At 62.5% G+C, this 24,650-nt stretch overlaps 1 protein-coding gene across 16 annotated transcripts in view; it reads right to left on the bottom strand.

The window, feature by feature from the left end:
- Positions 1-24,650, bottom strand: part of BIN3 (bridging integrator 3) — a 30,229-nt gene that overhangs the window by 5,225 nt on the left and 354 nt on the right. For 2 of the 16 annotated variants that reach the window (XM_040651497.2, XM_046903484.1), the window contains exons 2-9: positions 18,954-19,138; positions 18,549-18,642; positions 16,759-16,807; positions 9,607-9,666; positions 9,121-9,182; positions 6,626-6,762; positions 6,410-6,450; positions 4,001-4,142 (exon numbers count right to left, since the gene is read on the bottom strand). In XM_040651497.2, coding sequence (XP_040507431.1) covers positions 4,001-4,142; positions 6,410-6,450; positions 6,626-6,762; positions 9,121-9,182; positions 9,607-9,666; positions 16,759-16,807; positions 18,549-18,642; positions 18,954-18,965 — 597 coding nt within the window. In that variant the 5' untranslated portion in view covers positions 18,966-19,138. Of the gene's footprint in view, positions 1-4,000; positions 4,143-4,926; positions 5,299-6,409; positions 6,451-6,625; positions 6,763-9,120; positions 9,183-9,592; positions 9,667-16,758; positions 16,808-17,152; positions 17,393-18,152; positions 18,406-18,548; positions 18,643-18,953; positions 19,139-20,893; positions 23,154-24,650 lie in introns of those variants that run through there. The other 14 variants (XM_040651509.2, XM_040651507.2, XM_046903486.1 and 11 more) reach the window with 14 other exon arrangements.

Below are 24,650 nucleotides of genomic sequence, written 5' to 3'. Positions count from 1 at the left end.
CTCTGTGCCCCACAACTCCATGTTTGTGCCCCACAACCCCACCTCTGTGCCCCATAACCCGACATCTGTGCCCCACAACCCCATATCTGTGCCCCACAACCCCACATTTGTGTTTCCAACCCCACATCTGTGCCCCACAACCCCACATCTGTGCCCCACAACTCCATGTTTGTGTCTCCAACCCCACATCTGTGCCCCACAACCCCATATTTGTGCCCCACAACTCCATGTTTGTGCCCCACAACACTACATCTGTGCCCCTCAACCCCATATTTCTGTCTCCAATCCATATCTGTGCCCCACAACCCCATATTTGTGCCCCACAACACCATATCTGTGCCCCTCAACCCCATATTTCTGTCTCCAATCCATATCTGTGCCCCACAACCCCATATTTGTGCCCCACAACTCCATATTTGTGCCCCACAACCCCATATTTGTGCCCCACAACCCCACATCTGTGCACCACAACTCCATATTTGTGCCCCACAACCCCATATCTGTGCCCCACAACCCCATATTTGTGCCCCACAACTCCATATTTGTGCCCCACAACCCCATATTTGTGCCCCACAACCCCACATCTGTGGGGACGGCACAGAGCTGTGAGCAGAGCAGCACTGCAGTGGGGAGGGGAGGGGGTCTGAAAGGGGGAGAAGGAGAGGGTCTGAATTGGGGGGGGGGGCGCTGCAGTGGGGAGAGGGTCTGAAGGGGGGAGGGGGGGGACTGCAGTGGGATGGAGTGGGGTTGAAGTGGGGAAGAGGATCTGCAGTGGGGAGAAGTGGGTCTGAAATGGGGAGAAGGAGAGGGTCTGAAGTGGGGACGGGGAGAGGGACAGCAGTGGGAAGAAGTGGGTCTGAAGGGGGAAAAGGAGGGGGTCTGCAGTGGGGAGAGGGTCTGAAGAGGGGAGGGGGAGAGGGTCTGCAGTGGGGAGAAGTGGGTGTGAGGGGGGGAGAAAGAGGGGAGGGTCTGCAGTGGGGAGGAGGGGGACTGCAGTGGGGAGAGGGTCTGAAGTGGGGAGGGGGAGGGTCAGCAGTGGGGAGAAGTGGGTCTCAAGGGGGGAAAAGGAGGGGGTCTGCAGTGGGGAGGAGGGGGAGAGGGTCTGAAGTGGGAGGGAGAGGGACTGCGGTGGGGAGAGGGTCTGAAGGGGGGATGGGGAGAGGGTCTGAAGTGCAGAGGGGGCAGGAAGTGCAGTGGGGAGAAGTGGGTTCCAAGGGGGGAGGGGGAGAGGGACAGCAGTGAGGGGAGGGAGAGGGTCTGCAGTGGGGAGAAGTGGGTTTGAAGGGGGGAGGGGGAGAGGGTCTGAAGTGGGGGGGAGAGGGTCTGCAGTGGGGAGAGGGTCTGAAGGGGGGAGGGGGAGAGGGTCTGCAGTTCAGAGGGGGCAGGAAGTGCAGTGGGGAGAAGTGGGTCTGAAGGGGGGGAGAAGGAGGGGAGGGTCTGCAGTGGGGAGCAGTGGGTCTGAAGGGGGAGAAGGAGAGGGTCTGCAGTGGGGGGGGGAGAGGGTCTGAAATGGAGAGGGGGGGTCCTGAATTGGGGGTGTTCTGAATTGGGGGTGTTCTGATCTGGGGGGGCTCTGCAGCGCTCGCAGCGCACTGCGCTCTCATCTCAGCACTGCGGGGTGAAGGCAGCCGAGAATCCCCACTGTGCCACCCGGGGGGCAGCGCACACTGACCCCACACTGACCCCACACAGACCCCACACTGACCCCACACAGACCCCACACAGACCCCACACTGACCCCACACAGACCCCACACAGACCCCACACAGACCCCACACAGACCCCACACTGACCCCACACAGACCCCACACAGAGACCCCACACAGACCCCACACTGACCCCACACAGTGACCCCACACTGACCCCACACAGTGACCCCACACAGAGACCCCACACAGACCCCACACTGACCCCACACAGACCCCACACAGTGACCCCACACAGTGACCCCACACAGACCCCACACAGACCCCACACAGAGACCCCACACTGACCCCACACAGACCCCACACAGACCCCACACAGTGACCCCACACAGACCCCACACAGTGACCCCACACTGACCCCACACTGACCCCACACAGACCCCACACAGTGACCCCACACAGACCCCACACTGACCCCACACAGACCCCACACAGACCCCACACAGAGACCCCACACTGACCCCACACAGACCCCACACAGTGACCCCACACAGACCCCACACAGACCCCACACAGAGACCCCACACAGACCCCACACTGACCCCACACAGACCCCACACAGACCCCACACAGACCCCACACAGAGACCCCACACTGACCCCACACAGACCCCACACAGACCCCACACAGAGACCCCACACAGACCCCACACAGACCCCACACTGACCCCACACAGTGACCCCACACAGAGACCCCACACAGACCCCACACTGACCCCACACTGACCCCACACAGTGACCCCACACAGTGACCCCACACAGACCCCACACAGACCCCACACAGACCCCACACAGTGACCCCACACAGACCCCACACAGTGACCCCACACTGACCCCACACTGACCCCACACAGACCCCACACAGTGACCCCACACAGACCCCACACTGACCCCACACAGACCCCACACAGAGACCCCACACTGACCCCACACAGACCCCACACAGTGACCCCACACAGACCCCACACAGACCCCACACAGAGACCCCACACAGACCCCACACTGACCCCACACTGACCCCACACAGTGACCCCACACAGTGACCCCACACAGACCCCACACAGACCCCACACAGAGACCCCACACTGACCCCACACAGACCCCACACAGACCCCACACAGTGACCCCACACTGACCCCACACAGAGACCCCACACAGACCCCACACAGTGACCCCACACTGACCCCACACTGACCCCACACAGACCCCACACAGACCCCACACAGAGACCCCACACTGACCCCACACAGACCCCACACAGTGACCCCACACAGACCCCACACTGACCCCACACAGTGACCCCACACAGACCCCACACAGACCCCACAGAGACCCCACACAGAGACCCCACACAGACCCCACACTGAGCCCACACAGACCCCACACAGACCCCACACAGAGACCCCACACAGACCCCACACTGACCCCACACTGACCCCACACAGACCCCACACAGACCCCACACAGTGACCCCCCCACAGTGAGCCCCCCCATAGTGACCCTCCATACTACCCCCCATAGTGACCCCCCCCACAGCAACTCCCCCACAGTGACCCCCCAATAGTGACCCCCCCATAATGACCCCCCACAGTGACTCCCCCATAGTGACCCTCCATACTGCCCCCCATAGTGACCCCCTCATAGTGACCCCCCTCACAGTAACCCCCCATAATGACCCCCCAGTAGTGACCCCCCCATAATGACCCCCCCCACAGTGAACCCCCCCATACTGCCCCCCCATAGTGACTCCCCCATAGTGACCCTCCATAGTGAACCCCCTCCATACTGCCCCCACATGACCCCCCCCACAGTGACTCCCCCATACTGCCCCCCCATAATGACCCCCCCCACAGTGACCCCCCATAATGACCCCCCCAAAGTGACCCCCCCCCACACTGACCCCCCAATAGTGACCCCCCCATAATGACCCCCCACAGTGACTCCCCATACTGCCCCCCCATAATGACCCCCCCATAATGACCCCCCCATAATGACCCCCCACAGTGACTCCCCATACTGCCCCCCCATACTGCCCCCCCATAATGACCCCCCACAGTGACTCCCCATACTGCCCCCCCATACTGCCCCCCCATAATGACCCCCCACAGTGACTCCCCATACTGCCCCCCCATAATGACCCCCCCCAAAGTGACCCCCCCCCACAGTGACTCCCCATACTGCCCCCCCATACTGCCCCCCCATAATGACCCCCCACAGTGACTCCCCATACTGCCCCCCCATAATGACCCCCCCATAATGACCCCCCCCACAGTGACCCCCCCCGCCCCCCCGCACCTGGTGCAGCTTGGCCAGCCCGGGTCCGCTGCGTTCCTTCTCCTCGTACTTCTCCACCTTGGCCTGCAGCCGCCGGTACTCCTGCAGCGTTTGCTCGCGCCGCTTCACGGCCATATTGAGGCTGGGGAACACACTGCCGAACCTGCGGGACACAGCGGCCCACACAGCGCCACAGCCGCTATGGGGTAATAACCACCCACCCCACAGCCGCTATGGGGTAATAACCACCCCACAGCCCCTATGGGGTAATAACCACCCACCCCACAGCCCCTATGGGGTAACACAAACCACCCCACAGCCCCTATGGGGTAATAACCACCCACCCCACAGCCCCTATGGGGTAACACAAACCACCCCACAGCCCCTATGGGGTAATAACCACCCCACAGCCCCCATATCCAACCCCACAGCCCCTATGGGGTAATAACCACCCCATAGCCCCCATAGCCAACCCCACAGCCCCTATGGGGTAATAACCACCCCATAGCCCCCATAGCCAACCCCACAGCCCCTATGGGGTAACAAACCACCCCACAGCCCCCATATCCCACCCCACAGCCCCTATGGGGTAACAAACCACCCCCACCCCACAGCCCCCATATCCAACCCCACAGCGCCCATAGCCCCCTATGGGGTAACAAACCACCCCCACCCTACAGCCCCCATATCCCACCTATGGGGTAACACAAACCACCCCGCCCCACAGCCCCCATATCCCACCCTACAGCCCCCATAGCCCACCTATGGGGTAACACAAACCACCCCCACCCCACAGCCCCCATATCCCACCTCACAGCCCCCATATCCCACCCTATGGGGTAACCCAAACCACCCCCACCCCACAGCCCCATGGCACAGCCCCATGGCAGCACAGCCCCATGGCACAGCCCCATGGCACAGCCCCATGGCAGCACAGCCCCATAGCACAGCCCCATGGCAGCACAACCCCATAACACAGCCCCATGGCACAGCCTCATGGCAGCACAACCCCATAGCACAGCCCCATGGCACAGCCCCATAGCACAACCCCATAGCACAGCCCCATGGCACAGCTCCATAGCACTACCTGATGGCACAACCCCATAGCACAGCCTCATGGCACAGCCCCATAACACAGCCCCATAGCACAGCCCCATAACACAGCCCCATGGCACAGCCCCATAACACAGCCCCATGGCACAGCCCCACAGCTGGAGGCCTTTGCATGGGGGAAGCTGCACTGCGGGGCATTACGGCGGCCATAAAGCAGCTGTGGGGAATGAGCCGGGCCGCTCCACGGCACTTCTGAGGCAGTGCTGCTGAGAGGGGATTACAGCTTAAGGGGGGCAGCTGAGGGGAGGTGAGGGGATAAGGAGGAAATGTGGGCTGATGCCATGGGGGGGTCGGGGGGGGTTCAGGGATGGGATGGGATGGGATGGGATGGGATATGGATAGGGATGGGATATGGATAGGGATGGGGAGGGGATGGGATGGGATGGGGTTGGAATAGGGATGGGGATGGGATGGGGATGGGGTGGGATGGGATGGGATGGGGAGGGGATATGGATAGGGATGGGGAGGGGATGGGGTGGGGTGGGGATGGAGTGGGGATGGGGTGGGATGGGGATGGGGATGGGGTGGGGATGGGGTGGGATGGGGATGGGGATAGAATGGGGATGGGATGGGGTGGGGAGGGGATGGGGTTGGGATGGGGATGGGATGGGATGGGGATGGAATAGGGATGGGGATGGGATGGGGATGGGATGGGGTTGGGATGGGATGGGGTTGGAATAGGGATGGGGATGGGATGGGGATGGGGCAGGGATGCTGAGTGCTGTGGAGAGCTGGGAAGTGGAAAGCCAAAGAGCTGGGAAATGGGAGAGCTGGGAGAGCAAAGAGCATCTCCCTCTCTGCAGAGGTCACCCCCCGGGACCCCCACGTCCTCCTCCATCCAGGTCACCCCCCGGGACCCCCACCTCCTTCCCCGCAGACCCCCCCCGCACTCCCCCTCCACACACAGCGTTCCCCCCACGGCGCAGAGCTGTGCAGCAGTCAAAGCCCCGCGGGTCCCCCCAGCGCAGCTCTCCATCCCGCCCCGCTCAGAGCGACCCACGCGACGGCGGACAGCACTGAGCCCGCCCTGCTCCCCAACGGGGTCTGCTGGGGGACCCCGCAGCCCCATCGCAGCCCCATCGCAGCCCCCCCAGAGGGGTCCCCCTACGCCTGGAGCACTCCAAGCCCTGCAGGACGCCTTTGGGACGCGGGTGGCACAGCCGTGGGATGGGGACCCCACAAACCCACCGGGACGGCGGCCGGGCGCGGGGACGGACCCAACACCCCTACAGAGTGCACCCCAAAGGGGACCGCGTCCCAAAGGAGCACGGCCACAACGAAGCGCGCTGTGACCCACACGGCGACGGCGGGACTCACTTTTTCAAGGGCTCAATGACCGTCTTCTGGATCTGATTCACCTGTTGGCAGCAGAAGGGATGCTTACCAACAGCTTACCAACCCCACGGCTTTGGGATGAGCTGACGGCCCCGGCACGACCGGAGCCACATTATGGGATGCCGGGCTGGAAGAGCCCCGGATATGGGGACGCAACGGCCGCCCCCATCGCCCCCCCTCGGCCAAAGCCGCCCCCACCTTCTCCTGGTTGAAGGAGTCCATCCTCCTCATGGCGGTGTCGAAGGCGGTGACCACGCCGAGGAAGGCGGCGTCCTGCTCGCACAGCGGGTTGGACAGAAGGTCCGAAGAGATCTTCACGGCCGCTTTGGACATGGCTGAGCGCAGCGCCGCCGCGGGGGGAAAGAGGGGAGGTGAGGGGCGCAGCATGGGGGGTGCGGGGGGGGTGCGACGTGGGGGTCCTGGGGGTCTTCTTGCAGCCTTGATGGATCTATGGGCACGGTGGGATGGGTTGGATGTGGGGGTCCTGGGGGTCTTTTTGAAGCCTTATATCTATGGGTATGGTGGGATGGGTTGGGGTGGGACGTGGGGGTCCTGGGGGTCTTTTTGCAGCCTTGATGGATCTATGGGCACGGTGGGGTGGGTTGGATGTGGGGGTCCTGGGGGTCTTTTCGAAGCCTTGATGGATCTATGGGCATGGCGGGACCGGTTGGATGTGGGGGTCTTGGGGGTCTTTTGCTACCTCCATGGTTCTATGGGCATGGTGGGATGGGTTGGGGTTGGACGTGGGGGTCCTGGGGGTCTTCTTGCAGCCTTGATGGATCTATGGGCACAGTGGGATGGGTTGGGGTTGGACGTGGGGGTCTTCTGCTACCTCCATGGTTCTATGGGCATGGTAGGATGGGTTGGGGTTGGACGTGGGGGTCTTTTTGCAGCCTTGATGGACCTATGGGCATGGTGGGGTGGGTTGGGGTTGGCGGTCCTGGGGGTCTTTTTGCAGCCTTGATGGATCTATGGGCATGGCGGGGTGGGTTGGATGTGGGGGTCCTGGGGGTCTTTTGCTACCTCCATGGTTCTATGGGCATGGAGGGATGGGGTGGGGTTGGACGTGGGGGTCTCGGGGGTCCTTTCCAGCCCTGATGGTTCTCAGGGCACGGTGGGGATGGGCCAACAGTTGCGGTGAGAATGGTTTTAGTGCTTTTAGTGCTCTGTTCCGACCCTAACGGCGCTGCCATCCTATAAGAGGACGGTGAGCCGTATCACAGCGATGGCTGACGGGGACAAACAGGGGGCCCTCGGCCACCGCGGGGACCCCATAAGGCCTCCCAAAGGACATCGCAGTGGGACCCCCATCGACCCCCCCCCCAGCGCCACCCCGATGTGAGCAACGCCAACCAGAAACCCCCACAGCCTTCACAGAACCGCGGCCCTCTTTAAGGACAACCAATGCAGGCGGCTTTTCCCCCCCCCCCACCTCCTCCAACCCCCCCCGACCCCCCCCGACCCCCCAGCTTTGCTCAGCAGACCGTTGCGTGTCACTCTCGGGCCATTACAGCTCCCAGCAGCTTCGTAAAGATCCCATCTACGTGCAGTGCTGCCGGGGGGGCAGCAGAGCAGCAGCCCTGCAGGGGGGGGGCGCTTCACCCTCCCGGCATCCATAAGGGGGATGAATGCTTTCCCCATTGAGCCGCGGCCTTCCGCCCCCCCGGAGCCAATGGGAGCTATTGGAGGTGGGGGGACGCGGAGCTGAACGCTCTCTGTGCTCCTCCTGCCCCCATCGGACCCATCCGCCGTCCCACCCGCGCAGCCACTCCCGGGGGGGGGGGATTAAACCGCAGAGCGGAGGCGGATGGGCCACGGAGGACCCCGACTGCACCCCCCCGAACGGAGCCCCACGGGAGGGGGTTTACGACCCCTTAAGACCCCCAACCAAGGGGTCAAACACTCCGCTTCGGAGGTTATGTGGCTGCGGGGGGGCTCAGAAGCGCGCGGCGATAGCGCAGCTCCCACCCCATCACGGGGGGGTCCGGGCGTTCAGAGCCCCCCACCGTACTGCGCCCCGCGGGAGCACAGCCGGAGGGTCGGAGCCCAAAGGGGCAGAGCTGCTCCGGGGGGGGGGAATGGGCCCCCCATGGGCTGAGCCTCACCAGAGCCGGGGGGGGGGGGGTGGGCCGGGTTCGCCCTCCTTCCGCGCAGCCCTGCAGCCCCCCCTCCGCACCTTTCAATGGCGGTTCAGCCCGCGATCGGCCGGGGCGCATCGCCCGCTGCGCCGCGGAGCAGCGCGGAGAAAACAAAGTCCTCCCACAGCTCCTGGGGGGCTCCGAACGCTCCGTGCAAACAACGCCCACCGTTGGGCGCCTGGGAGGGCAATGCTGAGCGAGGAGCTCACCCAGCACCCCCGCGGCGCCCTGCGGCCCCCCCACGGCCAATGCAGGCCTCGATGGCTGCTCTGCTTCTGCTTCTGCTTCTGCTTCTGCTTCTGCACCCACAGCCGCGTGGCGCAGACGGCCCTCCATGGCAGCCCGCGATGCGCTCTGTGCTCAGCGCCGCTCTTCCCTTCGCCCATGCAGAGCACGGAGCACTTCATATGGCCACGCAGCACCGCACGGCCGCGGCTCACCGCCCACGTGTGGACGGCCCCATAAGCGAAGCGGAGTGGGGCTGAGCGCCGTCTGTGGGGCAGAGCCCCGCGGAGCCCTCGCCGTCCCCCCCCCGCGGCGCCGCACCCAACGTACCCAAATCCGCATCCGTGCTTTTCTTCATGTCCTTCTGCAGCTTTTTGGTCTGCTCCTCCAGTCTGAAAGGTGGGGGCGAAGGGGCCAAAGTCTCAACCTTGGAAAGCAACCGACTGCCCGCGCGCTGCTGAGTGGGGCTCTGCGAGCACAGAGCTGCCCTGCGCCACCGCTCGGATGGCTTCCAGCCCCGCCACCTCCCCGACCCCACATTCAATGCATCCGTCCCGCTACGCCCTGCCCTCAAATGGGAAACCCCAACGCCCCCTTCCCATAGGGGCAGCGCTCGGAGCTGCTGAGCACCGCTGCGACCCGCGGAGATTTGGGGCGCTCTGTGCTCACAGCCCCAGCGGAGCACACGGAGCACCCCGGCACCGCACGAACCCTCAGCCACCCCGAGCGCCACGCGGCGCTTATGGGGCCGGCTGATGTCTGTGGGGCAGACGCAGCAGAAGGGCACAGCACGGCCACGCAACGTCCCCGACCCACCGCCGCGGCCGACACTCACTGCTGCAGCTTCCCATACTCCCTCTCGAAGTCCCTCTCCACCTGCAGAAAGAACAGACGGCAATCAGCCGCGGTGTGGGGCGGAGGGGCAGCGATCGGCACCCCCCATAGCAGCGCAGGGAGCTCTGCCCCCCCTATAGGACCCACAGCCGCCCCATCCCACGCTGCAGCCCTCGGCCCTCCCTCCTGTCTGCCATCCGGCAGCCCATCTCCGCTACGTGTGTGGTTGTTATGGGATCAGAGCCGGGCAGCTTCGTGCCGTCAGCCTGCAGCGCTATTGGGGACTGCCGCGTGCTGGGAGCCGCCGGGACCCCAAAGCTTCGTGCCGTGTTTGGGATCTCAGCCCTGGGCTCGGTGCATGAAAACGCCCCATAGGACGGCGCCTTCCAGTCTGCATTGCTGCTGCAACGGCAGCGCTGCAGCACAGAGCTGAGCAACCTGGGCTGCAAACCGCCTTCCCTCTGATCCGTGTGCTGTGCATGCAGCTCCCATCCCCGGTGCCGGGGATGCTGTGGGGTTGGGGTGGTGGAGACCCCACAGCCCTATGGGGTTTGAGATGCTCAGAGACTACAGGGCAGTGCTGTGGGGTTGGGGCTGTGGAGACCCCACAGCACTATGGGGTTTGAGATGCACAGAGCCTACAGGGCAGTGCAATTGGGTTGGGGTCGTGGAGACCCCACAGCGCTATGGGGTTTGAGACGCTCAGAGCCTACAGAGCAGTGCAGTGGGGTTGGGGTCATGGAGACCCCACAGCGCTATGGGGTTTGAGACGCTCAGAGCCTACAGAGCAGTGCAGTGGGGTGGGAAGTGGTGGAGACCCCACAGCGCTATGGGGTTTGAGACGCTCAGAGCCTACAGGGCAGTGCAGTGGGGTTGTGGAGACCCCACAGCGCTATGGGGTTTGAGATGCACAGAGCCTACAGAGCAGTGCAGTGGGGTTGGGGTCATGGAGACCGCACAGCGCTATGGGGTTTGAGACGCTCAGAGCCTACAGGGCAGTGCAGTGGGGTGGGGAGTGGTGGAGACCCCACAGCGCTATGGGGTTTGAGACGCACAGAGCCTGCAGAGCAGTGCAGTGGGGTTGGGGTCATGGAGACCCCACAGCGCTATGGGGTTGGGCGCAGCTCAGGGCTCGCAGTGGGGTTTGGCACAGCCCCATTGCAGCGCTGCTCCCGGACAGCTGCTGGCACCATCGGCTCCCACCATCCCAGGGATGCACGCGGATGAAAAAGCCCCGCCGAGCTCAGGCTGCCCTTTGCACTGCTAAAAATGGTCACTGGAGAACAGGGCTGGAGAGGCGTGGGGGGCAGAGGGCCGCCACGGAGCCACGCAGCTGCCAGGGCCCGGAGGTCAGCACAGCCTCACGCGGGGAACCATCGCCCTCTGCTCCTATGGCTGTTCCGGCTGCAAAAATAACCGGCCGGCATTGCGCTCTATTTATACGGCTGAGGTGTGAATTGTTTCGGATGCAAACGCGGAGGGTCGGCTGTGACTCACAGCGGTGTCCTTCGGAGGGCGGCGGGTCCTGGCAGGGAGCTGCAGGGCGGGGAGGGTCCTCCTGGCACCGCTGTCCCCCACAAACGCCTCCTCCTGAGAGGTGGCGGCCATAAAACAGCGGCCCGGAGAGCTTTGCAGCCCCTTTCCCTTCTGCTGTTTGCTTCCTCCCGTGCGGTGCGACGGAGGCGAAGCAGCGGCGCCCGACGGAAGGGCAGGGAAACGTCTGCACCCCCCGGGAGGAAAAACTCCCAACGGGGAGGTTGGAAAAGACCGCCAGGATCCCAAAGCCAACCCCAACCGCCCCCCACGGCGCACGCAGAGTCACGGAGGTTGCAAAAGACCATCAGGAACCCCAACCCCGACCCATCCCACCACACCCACAGAGCCACCGAGGTTGGAAAAGTCCACCAAGACCACCAAGTCCCACCCCGACCCACCCCACCGTCCCCACTGAACCACGGAGGTCAAAAAAGACCCCCAAGAACCCCAAATCCAACCCCAACCCATCCCACCGTGCCCATAGAACCATCAACGATGGAAAAGACCACCAAGACCACCACGTCCCACCCCAACCCATCCCACCATGCCCACAGAACCACGGGGATTGGAAAAGACCCCCAAGAACCCCAAGCCCAACCCCAACCCACCCCCACCGTGCCCATAGAACCATCAAGGATGGAAAAGACCACCAAGACCACCGTGTCCCACCCCAATCTATGCCTACCATGCCCACAGAACCATGCGGATTGGAAAAGACCCCCAAGAACCCCAAGTCCAACCCCAACCCACTCCCCACCGTCCCCACTGAACCACAGAGGTCAAAAAGACCCCCAAGAACCCCAAGTCCAACCCCAACCCACTCCCACCGTGCCCACAGAACCACGGAGATCAAAGAAGACCCCCAAGAACCCCAAGTCCAACCCCAACCTTCACCCACTGTACCCATAGAACCATCAACGATGGAAAAGACCACCAAGACCACCACGTCCCACCCCAATCTATGCCCACCACGCCCACAGAGCCACCGAGGTTGGAAAAGGCTGCTCAGAACCCCAAATCCAACCCCAACCCATCTCACTGCGGCCCACTGAACCACGGAGGTCAAAGAAGACCCCCAAGAACCCCAAATCCAACCCCAACCTTCACCCACTGTACCCATAGAACCATCAACAATGGAAAACACCACCAAGACCACCACGTCCCACCCCAACCCATCCTACCATGCCCACAGAACCATGGGGATTGGAAAAGACCCCCAAGAACCCCAAATGCAACCCCAACCCACCCCCACCGGGCCCATAGAACCATCAAGGATGGAAAAGACCACCAAGACCACCGTGTCCCACCCCAATCTATGCCTACCATGCCCACAGAACCATGCGGATTGGAAAAGACCCCCAAGAACCCCAAGTCCAACCCCAACCCACTCCCCACCGTCCCCACTGAACCACAGAGGTCAAAAAGACCCCCAAGAACCCCAAGTCCAACCCCAACCCACTCCCACCGTGCCCACAGAACCATCAAGGATGGAAAAGACCACCAAGACCACCACATCCCACCCCAACCCATCCCACCGTGCCCACAGAACCACAGAGATCAAAAAAGACCCCCATGAACCCCAAATCCAACCCCAACCCACCCCCACCATGCCCACAGAACCATCAAGGATGGAAAAGACCGCCACGATCACGGAGTCCCACCCCAATCTGTGCCCACCACGCCCACAGAGCCACCGAGGTTGGAAAAGGCTGCTCAGAACCCCAAATCCAACCCCAACCCATCTCACTGCGGCCCACTGAACCACGGAGGTCAAAGAAGACCCCCAAGAACCCCAAATCCAACCCCAACCTTCACCCACCGTGCCCATAGAACCATCAAGGATGGAAAAGACCACCAAGACCACCATGTCCAACCCCAACCCATCCCACCATGCCCACAGAACCACGGGGATTGGAAAAGACCCCCAAGAACCCCAAGCCCAACCCCATCGCATGCCCCTCACGCCCATAGAGCCATCAAGGTTGGAAAAGACCACCACCAACCCCAAGTCCAACCCCAACCCATCCCACCCCGCCCACAGAACCACAGAGAGGTTTTGGAGGGGTCCAAAAAGACCCCCCAAGAACCCCACATCCACCCCCACCCCGTCCCTCAGTGCCACATCCCCATCGCTCCGAACACCCCCATTGACCCCACCACCCCCTGGGCATCCCCTCCCACCGCCCCGCCGCCCTCTCAGAGAGCTCAACGCGCCCCCCCTGTGCCCCCCAGGGAGCGAGGTGCCCGCAGCACACCCAGCTGCCCCCCTGACTCCGTGCCACGGCTGCAGACAGCTGCCCGCCGACCGCTCTTCTTTTTCACGCCCACAGCAGCAACTGCCTCCCACTCGGCGCTATTCCCGTCCATGGGGATGGGGCCCGGAGCGGAGCCGGCCCTGCAGCACCCATGGGTGGGGGAGGACGGGCAGAGAGCAAGCCAAGCACGTCCCGCAAAGCACGCTCCTGGTGGCCATCAACGGCACCGGGGGGTGGAGGGCTGCGGGTAGGATGGGCTCGTTAAGAGTAACAAGGGCGAGGAGTGAGGGCGAGAAAACTCCAACCCCCCAAAGGGGAATTCCATGGCGGCCCAATAACCCCACCTCACCGCTCTCTGCACACTCAAACACCAACCCCTGCTTCCCCTTCTTCTCCCCGGCAGCCGCGCCGCTTAATGCACCACGGCCGCCTTCTAACAAATCCACATCAAGGAGGCCGAGCTCCCGAAGGCGAACGGCGCTCCTTTCTCAGCCTCTCCTCGCTGTTGGCAAACGCCGTTCGCTCCGCCGCCAGCAGCCCTCCCGCTCGCAGGGCAGCGCCGCCACGGAGGCCGTGAAACCAAAGGCTGCACTACAAAGAGATGGAAATAAGGGGCTGTGCTGGAGGTGCATTTCCTTTCCTAGAGGAGGACGCGCTGATTTCTACGCGTTCCAGCGGGCTCAGCCTTCTCACGGGTGCTGGGAAGGTGCAGGAAGGGAACGCGTCCTCCCGTCCGAGAAGCAGAGCCGTGTAATTAGGCCGAACTGTGCCATATGGTGGAGCTCTGCCGGGTTCAGCCGTGCTGCCAACCGAGGGCGAAGCACCGCCGTTACGGCCAGGAGGGGCCTCCAAGGTGACCAAATCCAACATCAGCCCATCCCCGGCGCGCCCAAAGGGTCAGGGAGGGCATCCAAGATGGGGTGGCTGCCACCCACGGAGGTGCTGTGGGTGGGTGCTGTCCCGTGGGTGGGTGCCGTCCATGCAGCCCTGAGCCGCGGCGATGCGCACAGCGTGGCACTGCGTGGGTCTCAGCCGGAGGAGCCGCGCAGTGCTTCCAAGGTGGGCACCAAAGAGCGCCTCCAGAGCTCACCGCGGCCCACGGGGAGGGCTGAAGTTCACCCACCCCGCCCGGTTTCACCCCACGACTTCTGCGCCATTTCCTCCGTGGTTACTGCAGGATTTCCAGCTCTCTGCTGGAGCCCAATGGAAACAGCGGGACGGACAGCTGCATGGAATCCTACTGCTCCATCTGACCCCGGGGGAGCGCAGGGCTGCCGGGATGAGTCAATGAGCCCCCGGCCCTGCCAAGCTGACTCACCCAGGTTAGCAGAGCAGCACGGCTCCCCGTGAGCCTGAGCAGGGCGAGGGAGGGCAGGCTGGAAGCTGGGGGTACGGAGGGGCTGCGCCCCCATTCCCCATCCCAACAGGTGAGAGCCAGCTGGCTGCCACGCGACGGGCAGCCCTGAGCCCCATGGAGACACGCGTCACCATCTCAGACCATCTCACCCATCTCAGATCGCCTGAGCCCCGGTGAGGAGCACCGCAGGGCCTCGAGGGGACAGGGCTGAACTGCACCGAGCGCTGGAGCTGAGGACAAGCACGGCTCTGGTTCCTGCATAACCCCTGCTCAGCCCGGGGGGAACATCTCTGCCCTAAGAGGCTTCAGCTGCGCACGGGGTTTGAGCAGGAAGCGCCGAGCACGGCCGGGGTTGCAGCAGGGCTAAGTCCCATCGACGGGCATTAGTTCCAGGGGCCACAGAGCCCTCCCAGCCGGCGACAGCTGCTCCTGGCAGGGGAGAGGAGGGGAGAGATTACGCCGTCTGCAATAGGATTTGCTCAGGTTAAGGTGGAAACGAAGCGGCGGCCGTCTGGGGGGTGGGAGATCACCCCGGCTGACCGGGCAGCGCTCCGTGCCGGGGTTCCCTTCCCGCAGGGCTGACACATTGGCCTCCTTCGAAGGCTGAGAAGCGAGTGGGCACGGGGAGCTGTGACTAATCCCCCGGGCAGCCTCAGCGCATCGCCTCACAACTGCGACCGGCCCAGATCTGACACCGAGCCCAGCACAGGAAAAACAACAACAGCCAAGGAAAGAGAGCAGAAAAAAAGGCACTGCGGTGAGCTCAGCCTCTTGGCACAGCTCTGCACTCCGGTTCCACACGCAGCCAGCCGGAGCAGCGCAGCTCCAACAGATGCCTTTCCTTTTTAACCTCCCCCGTGCCCAGAGGTCGGCGGCCCATTGACACAACTCCTCTTCGTTAGGGAGGGAAGGACGGATGGGGAAAGGCCTGCAAATGGCGCTGCACAACGGAGCTCTGCCGTGGGACGCTCAGAGCTGCCCCATCCCCACCTCTCCCACGGGTCTGTGCAGAGCATTGGGACCCGCTGCACTGCCCCAGCCCAAGCCCAGCAGGACGGGGCAAAACCAGCAGAAAAGAAAGCAAAATCGACCCAAATGTGGGGCTGGGTGGGATGGAGACGGCCACGGACAGCCACGGCTCCCAGGGCAGGCAGCTCTGACAGCCCCGCTGGGAAGAGCAGGAGGCAAATCCCCGAGCAGCTGGAAAGCAGAACTAAATGGGGTGAACCGCCGTGGGCCGTCGGTCCATCCCAGCCTTGCAGTGCTGCCCACCTGCAGTGCTGCTGAAGGAGAGGACGCGACGGTCCTCTCCTTCCCCTCTGCCCGCCGTGCATTAATCCTGCACCGGCAGTTGGGAGCCGGCTGCAAAGCACTCCGTTTGGAGCAGGAACTGCGCCGGTGCTCGGGGTGAGGTGTGCAGGACAAAGGCAAAGAGCAGCTGCTGGAGAAGGGGAAGCACCGCAGGCAGCTGCACGCGGCGGCAGCGGGGATGGGAGCCACGGGAAGACAAAACGCTCCTTTAATTTGCTTTTAAAGCAAATGCTGCACAGCACAAATTAATTCACGCCCGAGCACTGAGCATCTCAGCTTATGAGCCTTTCTTTGGAAACAGTTATATTCAGCGATCTGAACCACTCCTCCTCCTCCATCTGCTCAGCGAGGATGAACAAACAAGCCACCGCCGAGCGAGGGAAGGAAGGAAGGAGGGAAAGAAGGAAGGCAGGCAGGCAGGCAGGCTGGCTGGCCGGCCGCATCTCTGCCTCCAAGGAGAGCCATCCCAGCCCCTTCCCGGGCAGCAGCCGGGCCCGGAGCAGCGCTCCCTCCAGCACGGGGCTCCCATAGCAGCGGGGACGGAGCAGCGCAGTGCTGCAGGTCCCGCTCGCTCCCCGCCGCCTCCTCGCCAAGTGGGGCGAGCCAAAGAGCCGCCCTGACTCACAGCCACATGATCAGAGGCTGCGGCTAAAAACGGGGAATTGCTTTACTCACTGTCTTGGGTACAATCTGTTTCTTGGGCTGCCCGATCTTGAACGGGATCCTGGGAAAAGAGAGAAGGGAGAGGGGAGGAAACGGTGAGCGGGAGGCGATGCAGCAGAAGCCCGTATCCATGGGGGGGGCGGGGTGTGGGTGTGGGCCGAGGACCCCCAGCACAGCCTGGCACCCCACCGAGACCCCCCCCCAGCCCCTCCGAGGCCGCGCTGTGCTCTCCTGCCATAGCAATAAAGGCGTTGGGTGCTGCAGGGCGCGCTCCATTACAACGCCAACAGCAAAGGCTGTAAATACTCAGGAAGGGGGCATTAAAAGGAGCTCCGATGTGAGCTGCTCAGCCTGCCCGCACCGCAGCCCTCTGCCCTCACATCCCTGCTGCTGACATCTGCGTTACCTCCGTAGCCACAGTGTGAGTCAGCTCAGAGGTGAGCGGCACTCCAAGGCATCGCCCGGCACTGCAGGGCGGCCCGGTCGGGTCCTTACAGGCAGGCGGTGACCCTGAGAACCTCTGGGCTTTTATTCTACTGATAAGCAAAAAGAAAGGCAGGGCCACAACTGCTGCCCTCGGGGTGTTCCACTGAGCCATGGAGGCAATGCTTCACTCAAACACCTCACCCAGAATCTCCCGGCGCAGCTGCAAAGCAAAGCCAGTCCTGTGACAAATGCAGGCCAACACCTCACAGCCCATCAGCACTGCGCCCCGATGCTGCGCTGGACTCCATGGCAGCCGCCCCACTTCTCACGTGGTACCCCAATCCAGGGCTGCTCCCCCCACCCCAGGCTCCCACCGCCCCCTTCCTGCAGGAAGGAGTTCCCAATGCAGCAACAGAAGGCAGCAACAACCCAACCCAACGCTGCCCACCAACCCAACCCAACGCAATGCTGCCCACCAACCCAACCCAACACTGCCCAAGGCAGCAACAACCCAACCCAACACTGCCCACCAACCCAACCCAAGGCAGCAACAACCCAACCCAACACTGCCCACCAACCCAACCCAAGGCAGCAACAAGCCACCCCAAGGCAATGCTGCCCACTAACCCAACCCAAGGCAGCAACAACCCAACCCAACGCTGCCCACCAACCCAACCCAACGCAATGCTGCCCACCAACCCAACCCAACGCTGCCCAATGCAGCAACAACCCAACCCAACGCTGCCCACCAACTCAACACTGCCCAACACAGCAACAACCCAACCCAATGCAGCAACAACCCAACCCAACGCTGCCCACCAACTCAACGCTGTGCAACGCAGCAACAACCCAACCCAACGCAGCAACAACCCAAGGCAACGCTGCCCACCAAGCCAACCCAAGGCAGCAACAACCCAACCCAAGGCAGCCCACCAACGCAACCCAACCCAAGGCAGCCCACCACCCCCAGCCCTGCCCACCTCCTTCCAGCTGAGCTCTGGCACCGCTTCCAAACCAACGGTGTAATTAAGCCGCCGGTAACGAAGCCGGGCGCCGACCTGAGTCACCGCGATAAGTGCACGCTTTGGGCACAGCTTCCTGTTTATTGTCCTTCCCTTCAGCCGATGTCATTTTGGGCTGTTAACCCTTTCCAGGCGCTGTGAATCACCCCTCCTCTATAAACAAACCCTCCTGTGGTGTGTAATTACCGCTCGGTACCCGGCCGTGCGGTGCCTGGCAGGAAGCGAGCGCCAAAAGGGAGAGAAAAAACACGGATTTTTCTCAATGTTTTCCTGCATGGGGTCAAATATAACCCAGCCGAGGTGCCCCTCCTGCCCTGTGGCACACGCTGTGCTTTGGGAAGCGGCAGCACCAACCTGGCTGTGCACGGGGCCACGGTGAGCTGCAGGAGGGCAAAGGGTGGCACAGCACCACTGCGGAGAAGGAGGCACAGTCGAGGCTAAAAGCGCTCTGTAAGCAGGGGGAGGGAGAGAGAGATGTCACGACGTGGGGCTGGAGACCCCCCACTGCAGGGCTGCACCCAGGGGAAAGTGCAATTAAATGGCAATTAATGCATTTAAGCAGTAAGAGAGGGAGCTCAGGCTCAGCTGCAGCCACATGGGGAGGAGGAGGAGGAGGAGGAAGGGGAGGAAGGCAGCGCCACAAGCAGGGCAGGGCAGGGGGTCCCTCCCCTCTGTGCTGAGGGGGATCGAAACCCTCCCTGCTCTCCTCCAGAACAAAAGAAAGGCAGCAGAGCTCCACAAACACAGAACAGTAAATACCTCTATTAGCATCGTGATGCCACTTGGCTAATTATCTGTCTGGGTACAACCTGCAGCACATAACCCTGCGCAAAGCCACGTCTATTCGCTCTGCTTTTTGGGTGGCTGTTGTTGTTGTTGCTCTGTTACAATTGGAGGCAATCTTCCTGGGTGCTGCCAACTCTTTTTGCTTTCTGAATACGGATCTGCAGAAAGAAAAGCAAAAAAAAAAAAAGAACCAGGAGGGAAGCAAAGCAGAAAGGAACGGCAGAGCGGGGAGCAGAGCATCACAGGATGGGGGGCACAGAGACAGCACAGCCAAGTTGGGGGGGGAGGGGGGTGAGAGGAGTCACCTGAAGAGGGCAAAGCAGAACTGGTGCTTTTTTTTCCCCCCCTTTTTTTTTGTTTGCTTTCTCGTTTCTGCTGAGCCAGGGAGTGCAGGGGCTGCTGTTTGGGGTGTGAAATCCTTTGAAATCGCGTTCCTGAAGAGCACGCTGAGTCAGCCCAGCACTGCGCGCTGCTATGGGGTCGGGGCGCTGCCATGGGGTCGGGGCGCTGCCATGGGGTCGGGGCGCTGCCATGGGGTCGGGGCGCTGCCATGGGGTCGGGGCGCTGCCATGGGGTCGGGGCGCTGCGTGGAGCAGGGTGGGAAGGGCTGAAAGCGAGGAAAGAAGTGTGGGTGGAGAGAACCCTGCGAGCTTCTGCTGAGGGATGAGCAGCAACCCCAGGGAGGGGAAGGTGGGAGAAGCTGAGCTTCGTTCTCTCTGAAGTTTCCCCAGCAATGCCATATATTTACTTGGCTTCTCCACGTGCACACCCAGGGCTGAGCACCAAAGGATCTCAGTTCCTCCCCCCGGGACGCATCGGGGAGCTGCAAACAAACCTCGTGGGCAGAGGAGTTACAGCTCAGTGGGGTCTGTGGGGGAATGGAGACGGAACGCAGCTCCCACTCTGCTGCACCCCCCGGGAATGCGGGCGCAAAGGGACCGCAGCGCCAACCACAGCGATCCATTTTGGGGGGCAACGCTCCTTCTGCCACCGTGCCCACGGATGGGCACTGCCTCCGTCCCACGGAGCGTCCTATGGGATCCACGGTGGGTTCAGCCCTGTGCTCCCCAGGCAAAGCTCTGCTCCCCAGACCCCGTGGTGCCACCAGGAGCGCAGGGCAGCAGCCCTGGGCTGTCACCATGCCCACAGCACGGCGAGCTTTGGCCAAGGAGGAGCTCACAGCCACCCCACCATGCAGCGCCCTACAAACACCAACAGAGCACTCCGTGCCGTCCAAACCCCCTCCAAAGCCCCCGCGGAGCCCTAAAGCTGCAGCACGCAGCGCCGGGTGCCCTCAGAGCGGGGAATTCCAGCCCTGTGCAGGTGACAAAACCAGCAGCACCACCGGGATCCATCGCTCCATCCCTCCGGGCGCATTGCTGTACTACACCGTGTCCATGGCAACCGCATGCACCGTCCCACCCCGCTCCCCCCACCCCCCCCCCCCCCCTTCCCACCCCCCCATTCCTCATAGCAACGGCTCCAAACACAGCACTGAGATGCAAAAAGAGGAAAAAATGATTCCAACACATGGCAAAAAGCTCCTGCTGGAGCGGCTCCGCGCCGGGTGCAGGCCTGCTTCCCCACAGCGTGGGAGGGTACGGGGTGGGGAGAAGCCAGGAGGGGGGTCCGAGGGGCCGGGACCCCCACAGCACGCCCTGCTGGCTGCATTACAGCCTCATCCCCGCAAACAGACGGGGGGTGGACGGCACTGCAGCGCCGGGAAGCAGAAAGGTGTGAGAGCGGTGCCGACGTGGGTCGGTGCCGCCTGAGCTCAGCGCTGCTGTCCACGTGCAGCCCCTCCTGCACGGCTCCGAGCAAACCCAACCTTGTGTCAGAATCCGCTCTCCCACCCATTCCGAGATGAGCATGAAAAAAAAAAATAAAAAAAAAAATAATGATGTTTTACTCACCCATCAAAAGAAAATTACTCACGCCAGGCGCGTGGGTGAGCAGAATTCTGCAAGGCTGTTTTAGGCCCTGACTATGCTACAAAAATATCCTTTTTAAGCATGGTTGTGAAACGCGGTTGTGGCTCAACTCTAACGCTGCTTTTTTGCTACCTGCACAAAGGAGATGGAAAAAATAATAATTAAGAAATCCCCATCGCGGCGCTTCCGCTCGGCGCCGGCATCCCTTCGCCTCATCCCATCTGATGTCAGAGCTGTGAAGGCTGGGAAAGACCACTGAGATCATCGGGGCCAACCATCAGCACCACCAAAACCTGCAGTCCCACCCAACCTCTGACTCCCATGGGAGCTGGGGGGAACGGGAGCATTGGATGGACCGTGGGCCGTTGATTATTGACCACAGAGGGACCATGAGCCACAGGCCAAGGCCCATTGGCCATGGAGGGATGACAAGACATTGACCAAGGAAGGACAGCGAGCCACTGAGCAAGGCCCATTGGCCATGGAGGGACCACAAGACATTGACCAGGGCCCATTGGCCATGGAGGGACCACAAGACATTGACCATGGAAGGACAGCGAGCCACTGAGCAAGGCCCATTGGCCATGGAGGGACCACAAGACATTGACCAGGGCCCACTGACCATGGATGGACCACAAGACATTGACCATGGAAGGACAGCGAGCCATTGAGCAAGGACCATTGGCCATGGAGGGACCACAAGACATTGACCAGGGCCCACTGACCATGGAAGGACCACAAACCATTGACCAAGGAGGGACCACGAGCCATTGATCAAGGCCCACTGGCCATGGAGGGACCACAAGTCATTGACCAAGGTCCACTGACTACAGAGAGACCATGAGCTGTAGATCATACAGGAACCATGAGCCAATGACCATGGAGTGACCACACACCACTGACCAAGGCCCACTGACCACGGTGGGACCATGAGTCATTGACTATCGACCACGGAAGGACCATGAGCCACAGACCAAGGCCCACTGACCATGGGAGGACCAAGGTTTGGGCTCCAGACAGCATCCCCATCGATCGAGGGCACAGCCCCAACACACAGAGCACAGAATCAACAGCTCCGCGCTGCTCTTACGCTACCACCCCAACACAGCTCCCTGCTGCTCCCGATCCCAGCGCTTCCCTGCCATAAACCCCCAACCCGTTGTCCCTTCCGGGACAGTCGGCTCAACTCTACCCGGCCCATCCTCCCCTCCATCCCAAACTATTTGCTAGAACACATTCACATCCCTATGGGTTCCAATTGACAAAGAGCTGAGCACGAAGTCCCGCACGCCCATACAGCCCCACTCTTTTCCCCGCATGGACCCCACACCCTCAGCGCACACAGAGCCCCCCGCCCTCCAGCTCAGCACTCAGCAGCTGTGGGGCTGAGCCACGTCGGGGTTTCTCCGAGCACCCCCAGCACTAACAGTGAGCACACACGTGCTTCGTGCTGCCTCACCGTCAACATTTGCTTCGCATGTTTCTTCTCCCAGTAAACAGCAGCTGTTGCAGCGGTGCCGCCGCGCTCGCATCCCGAGCTGTCGTGCTGCTCAGAGCCCCTTCCCGTCCCTACAACCGGGAGCCAAAAGAGGAGGAATTCAGGAGCGTGTTGACGAGCTGCAAAGCATTTGGTCTCATTCGGTTCCAAGAACCTTAAAAAACCCCCTTCGGATTGCCACAAATGAGGCACTCGCTGTGACGGGAGGCGACGATGCGGTGAGAGCCACCATTTCACTTCTCAGCTGCTCAGCTGAGGTCCGGGGGGTCCTGCAGGGGGCACCGAGGGGCTGACACAGCTCTGAGGGCACCAAAAGCCCCGCGGGTGTAAAGGAAACCACCGAGCTTTAGGAAAGCTCACGCCTGGCCGTGCAGGCTGCCTCCAAAAACAGGCTGACTGCTGCTCTAGTGGAGCACAGCCCATAAAGGCAGCACTGCTGAGCTGCCCAGCAAAGGAATTGGGGCTTTAATCCACCTGCAGGAGCCTCGTGGATCCCTGGGGTAATGCCTCCCCTTTGAGCGATGGGAATGATGCAGCCATGGGACGAAAGGATGTCATGGGAAGGACGGACGGAAGGACGCCATGGGAAGGAAGGACGGACGGACGGAAGGACGCCATGGGAAGGAAGGACGGACGGACGGAAGGACGCCATGGGAAGGAAGGACGGACGGACGGAAGGACGCCATGGGAAGGAAGGACGGACGGACGGAAGGACGCCATGGGAAGGAAGGACGGACGGACGGAAGGAAGGACGCCATGGGAAGGACGGACGGACGCCTCTCCCAGCTGCGGAGCGGTGCAGAGGATGTGCCAGGCCGAGTTCTGCCCTTTGTGGGCAGAAGGAGGGAAAGCAAAGCATTAAGGCGGCACAACATCGGGGCGCATACCGTCCTACGAACGGGAGCCACGAGTCAGGGGCTGCGCGGAAGGAAGCGGAGATCTCTCATCGCATCACACGTGAGGTTGAGCTGAGGACGCAGCTCCAGCCCCACGGGTGACCCCAAAGGGCGCAGGGAGTGGGGCCGGGCCGCCCCTCGCCGGGGTGAGGCACAACACAAAGCCAACAGACCCCCTCCCAACGGGGGAACTGAGCTCACCCTCCGCACGGAGCGCCCACGCCGGGTCCTTTTCCCTCTGACGTCCGCAGCACAACGGGCAGAGCCGGGGCGCCGCGTCACCCAACCCCACGGCCACGCCAAAGCCCGGCCCCACATCAATGGGGCGATTCATCGGGGCGGGCGGCCGCGCTCAGAGCTGCATGAATTGGTGAGGCTGAGGGCCAACCATTGAGGCCGCACTGAGGGCGATTGTGTCCCCGACGCACAGCCCAAGCCCTGCAGGGCCCACGGCCCCCCGCTGACGCGTGAGCTGCAATACGCTCCACGACTGCCGCCGGGGTTCGGAGCTGGAAAAGAACGGGGCAGCTCAGCTTCCCACCGAGCCACAGCCCAATCCTTCACACAACGGCCTTTTATTCCTCTGCGGCGAAAGCAAAAGAGACCTTCCTGCACGGGGCCACGTGCATCGCGCGCCGGCCAGCATGCGCCAGGGGACGGCTGCATGCTGCAGCACCGAGGCACGCTGCAAAGCACCGTGTTTGGGCTTCCCCTGCAGCCCCACAGCAGCAGCCAGAGGGGCAGTGAGGGCACACAGCAGCGCTGAGCTTTGCTGGCAAACCCCGCCGACAGAGCAGCGCTGGGATAGAGCAAAAAGGGCGAACCTAAAGCTAAGTGCGTTTCAACCCGAAGGGTGAGTGAATAGGGCCGGCTGAGCGCTGCCCCGAGCGCACCGTACGCACCTGGGAATCCCGGTGTTGTTTCCATGGGGCAGCCCCACATCGCTGCTGTGTGGCTGTAGGGGCTGACCGGGAGGATTTGGGGCCTCCACACGCAGTGCTGCAGCTGTGCGCCCCATACGGAACCAACCTACCAACCCTACACAGCATACACCCACCAACCCTACATGGTTTGTAGCCACCAACCCCTCCTATGGGGTCGACACCGTCCTACAAGGCCTGCCCCACACACCGTGCACCCACAAGCCCTGGAAGGTCGATACCTCCCACCCCACAATCCCTATACATGCCCACCCCACATATCACACACCTGCAGACCCCACAAGGCCCACCCTGCCCACCCCACACCGCCCCATAAACCACACACAACTGCTCACCCCACCCCACCCCACCCCCACGGCCCGTCCATACCCACCCACCCCACACATCACACAGCTGCTGACCCC

This window comes from Gallus gallus, chromosome 22 (genome assembly GCF_016699485.2).
Source record: "Gallus gallus isolate bGalGal1 chromosome 22, bGalGal1.mat.broiler.GRCg7b, whole genome shotgun sequence".
Lineage (NCBI taxonomy): Eukaryota > Metazoa > Chordata > Aves > Galliformes > Phasianidae > Gallus > Gallus gallus.
Note: the sequence above shows the minus strand (reverse complement) of the source record. Positions and strands in the feature narration are given on the sequence as shown.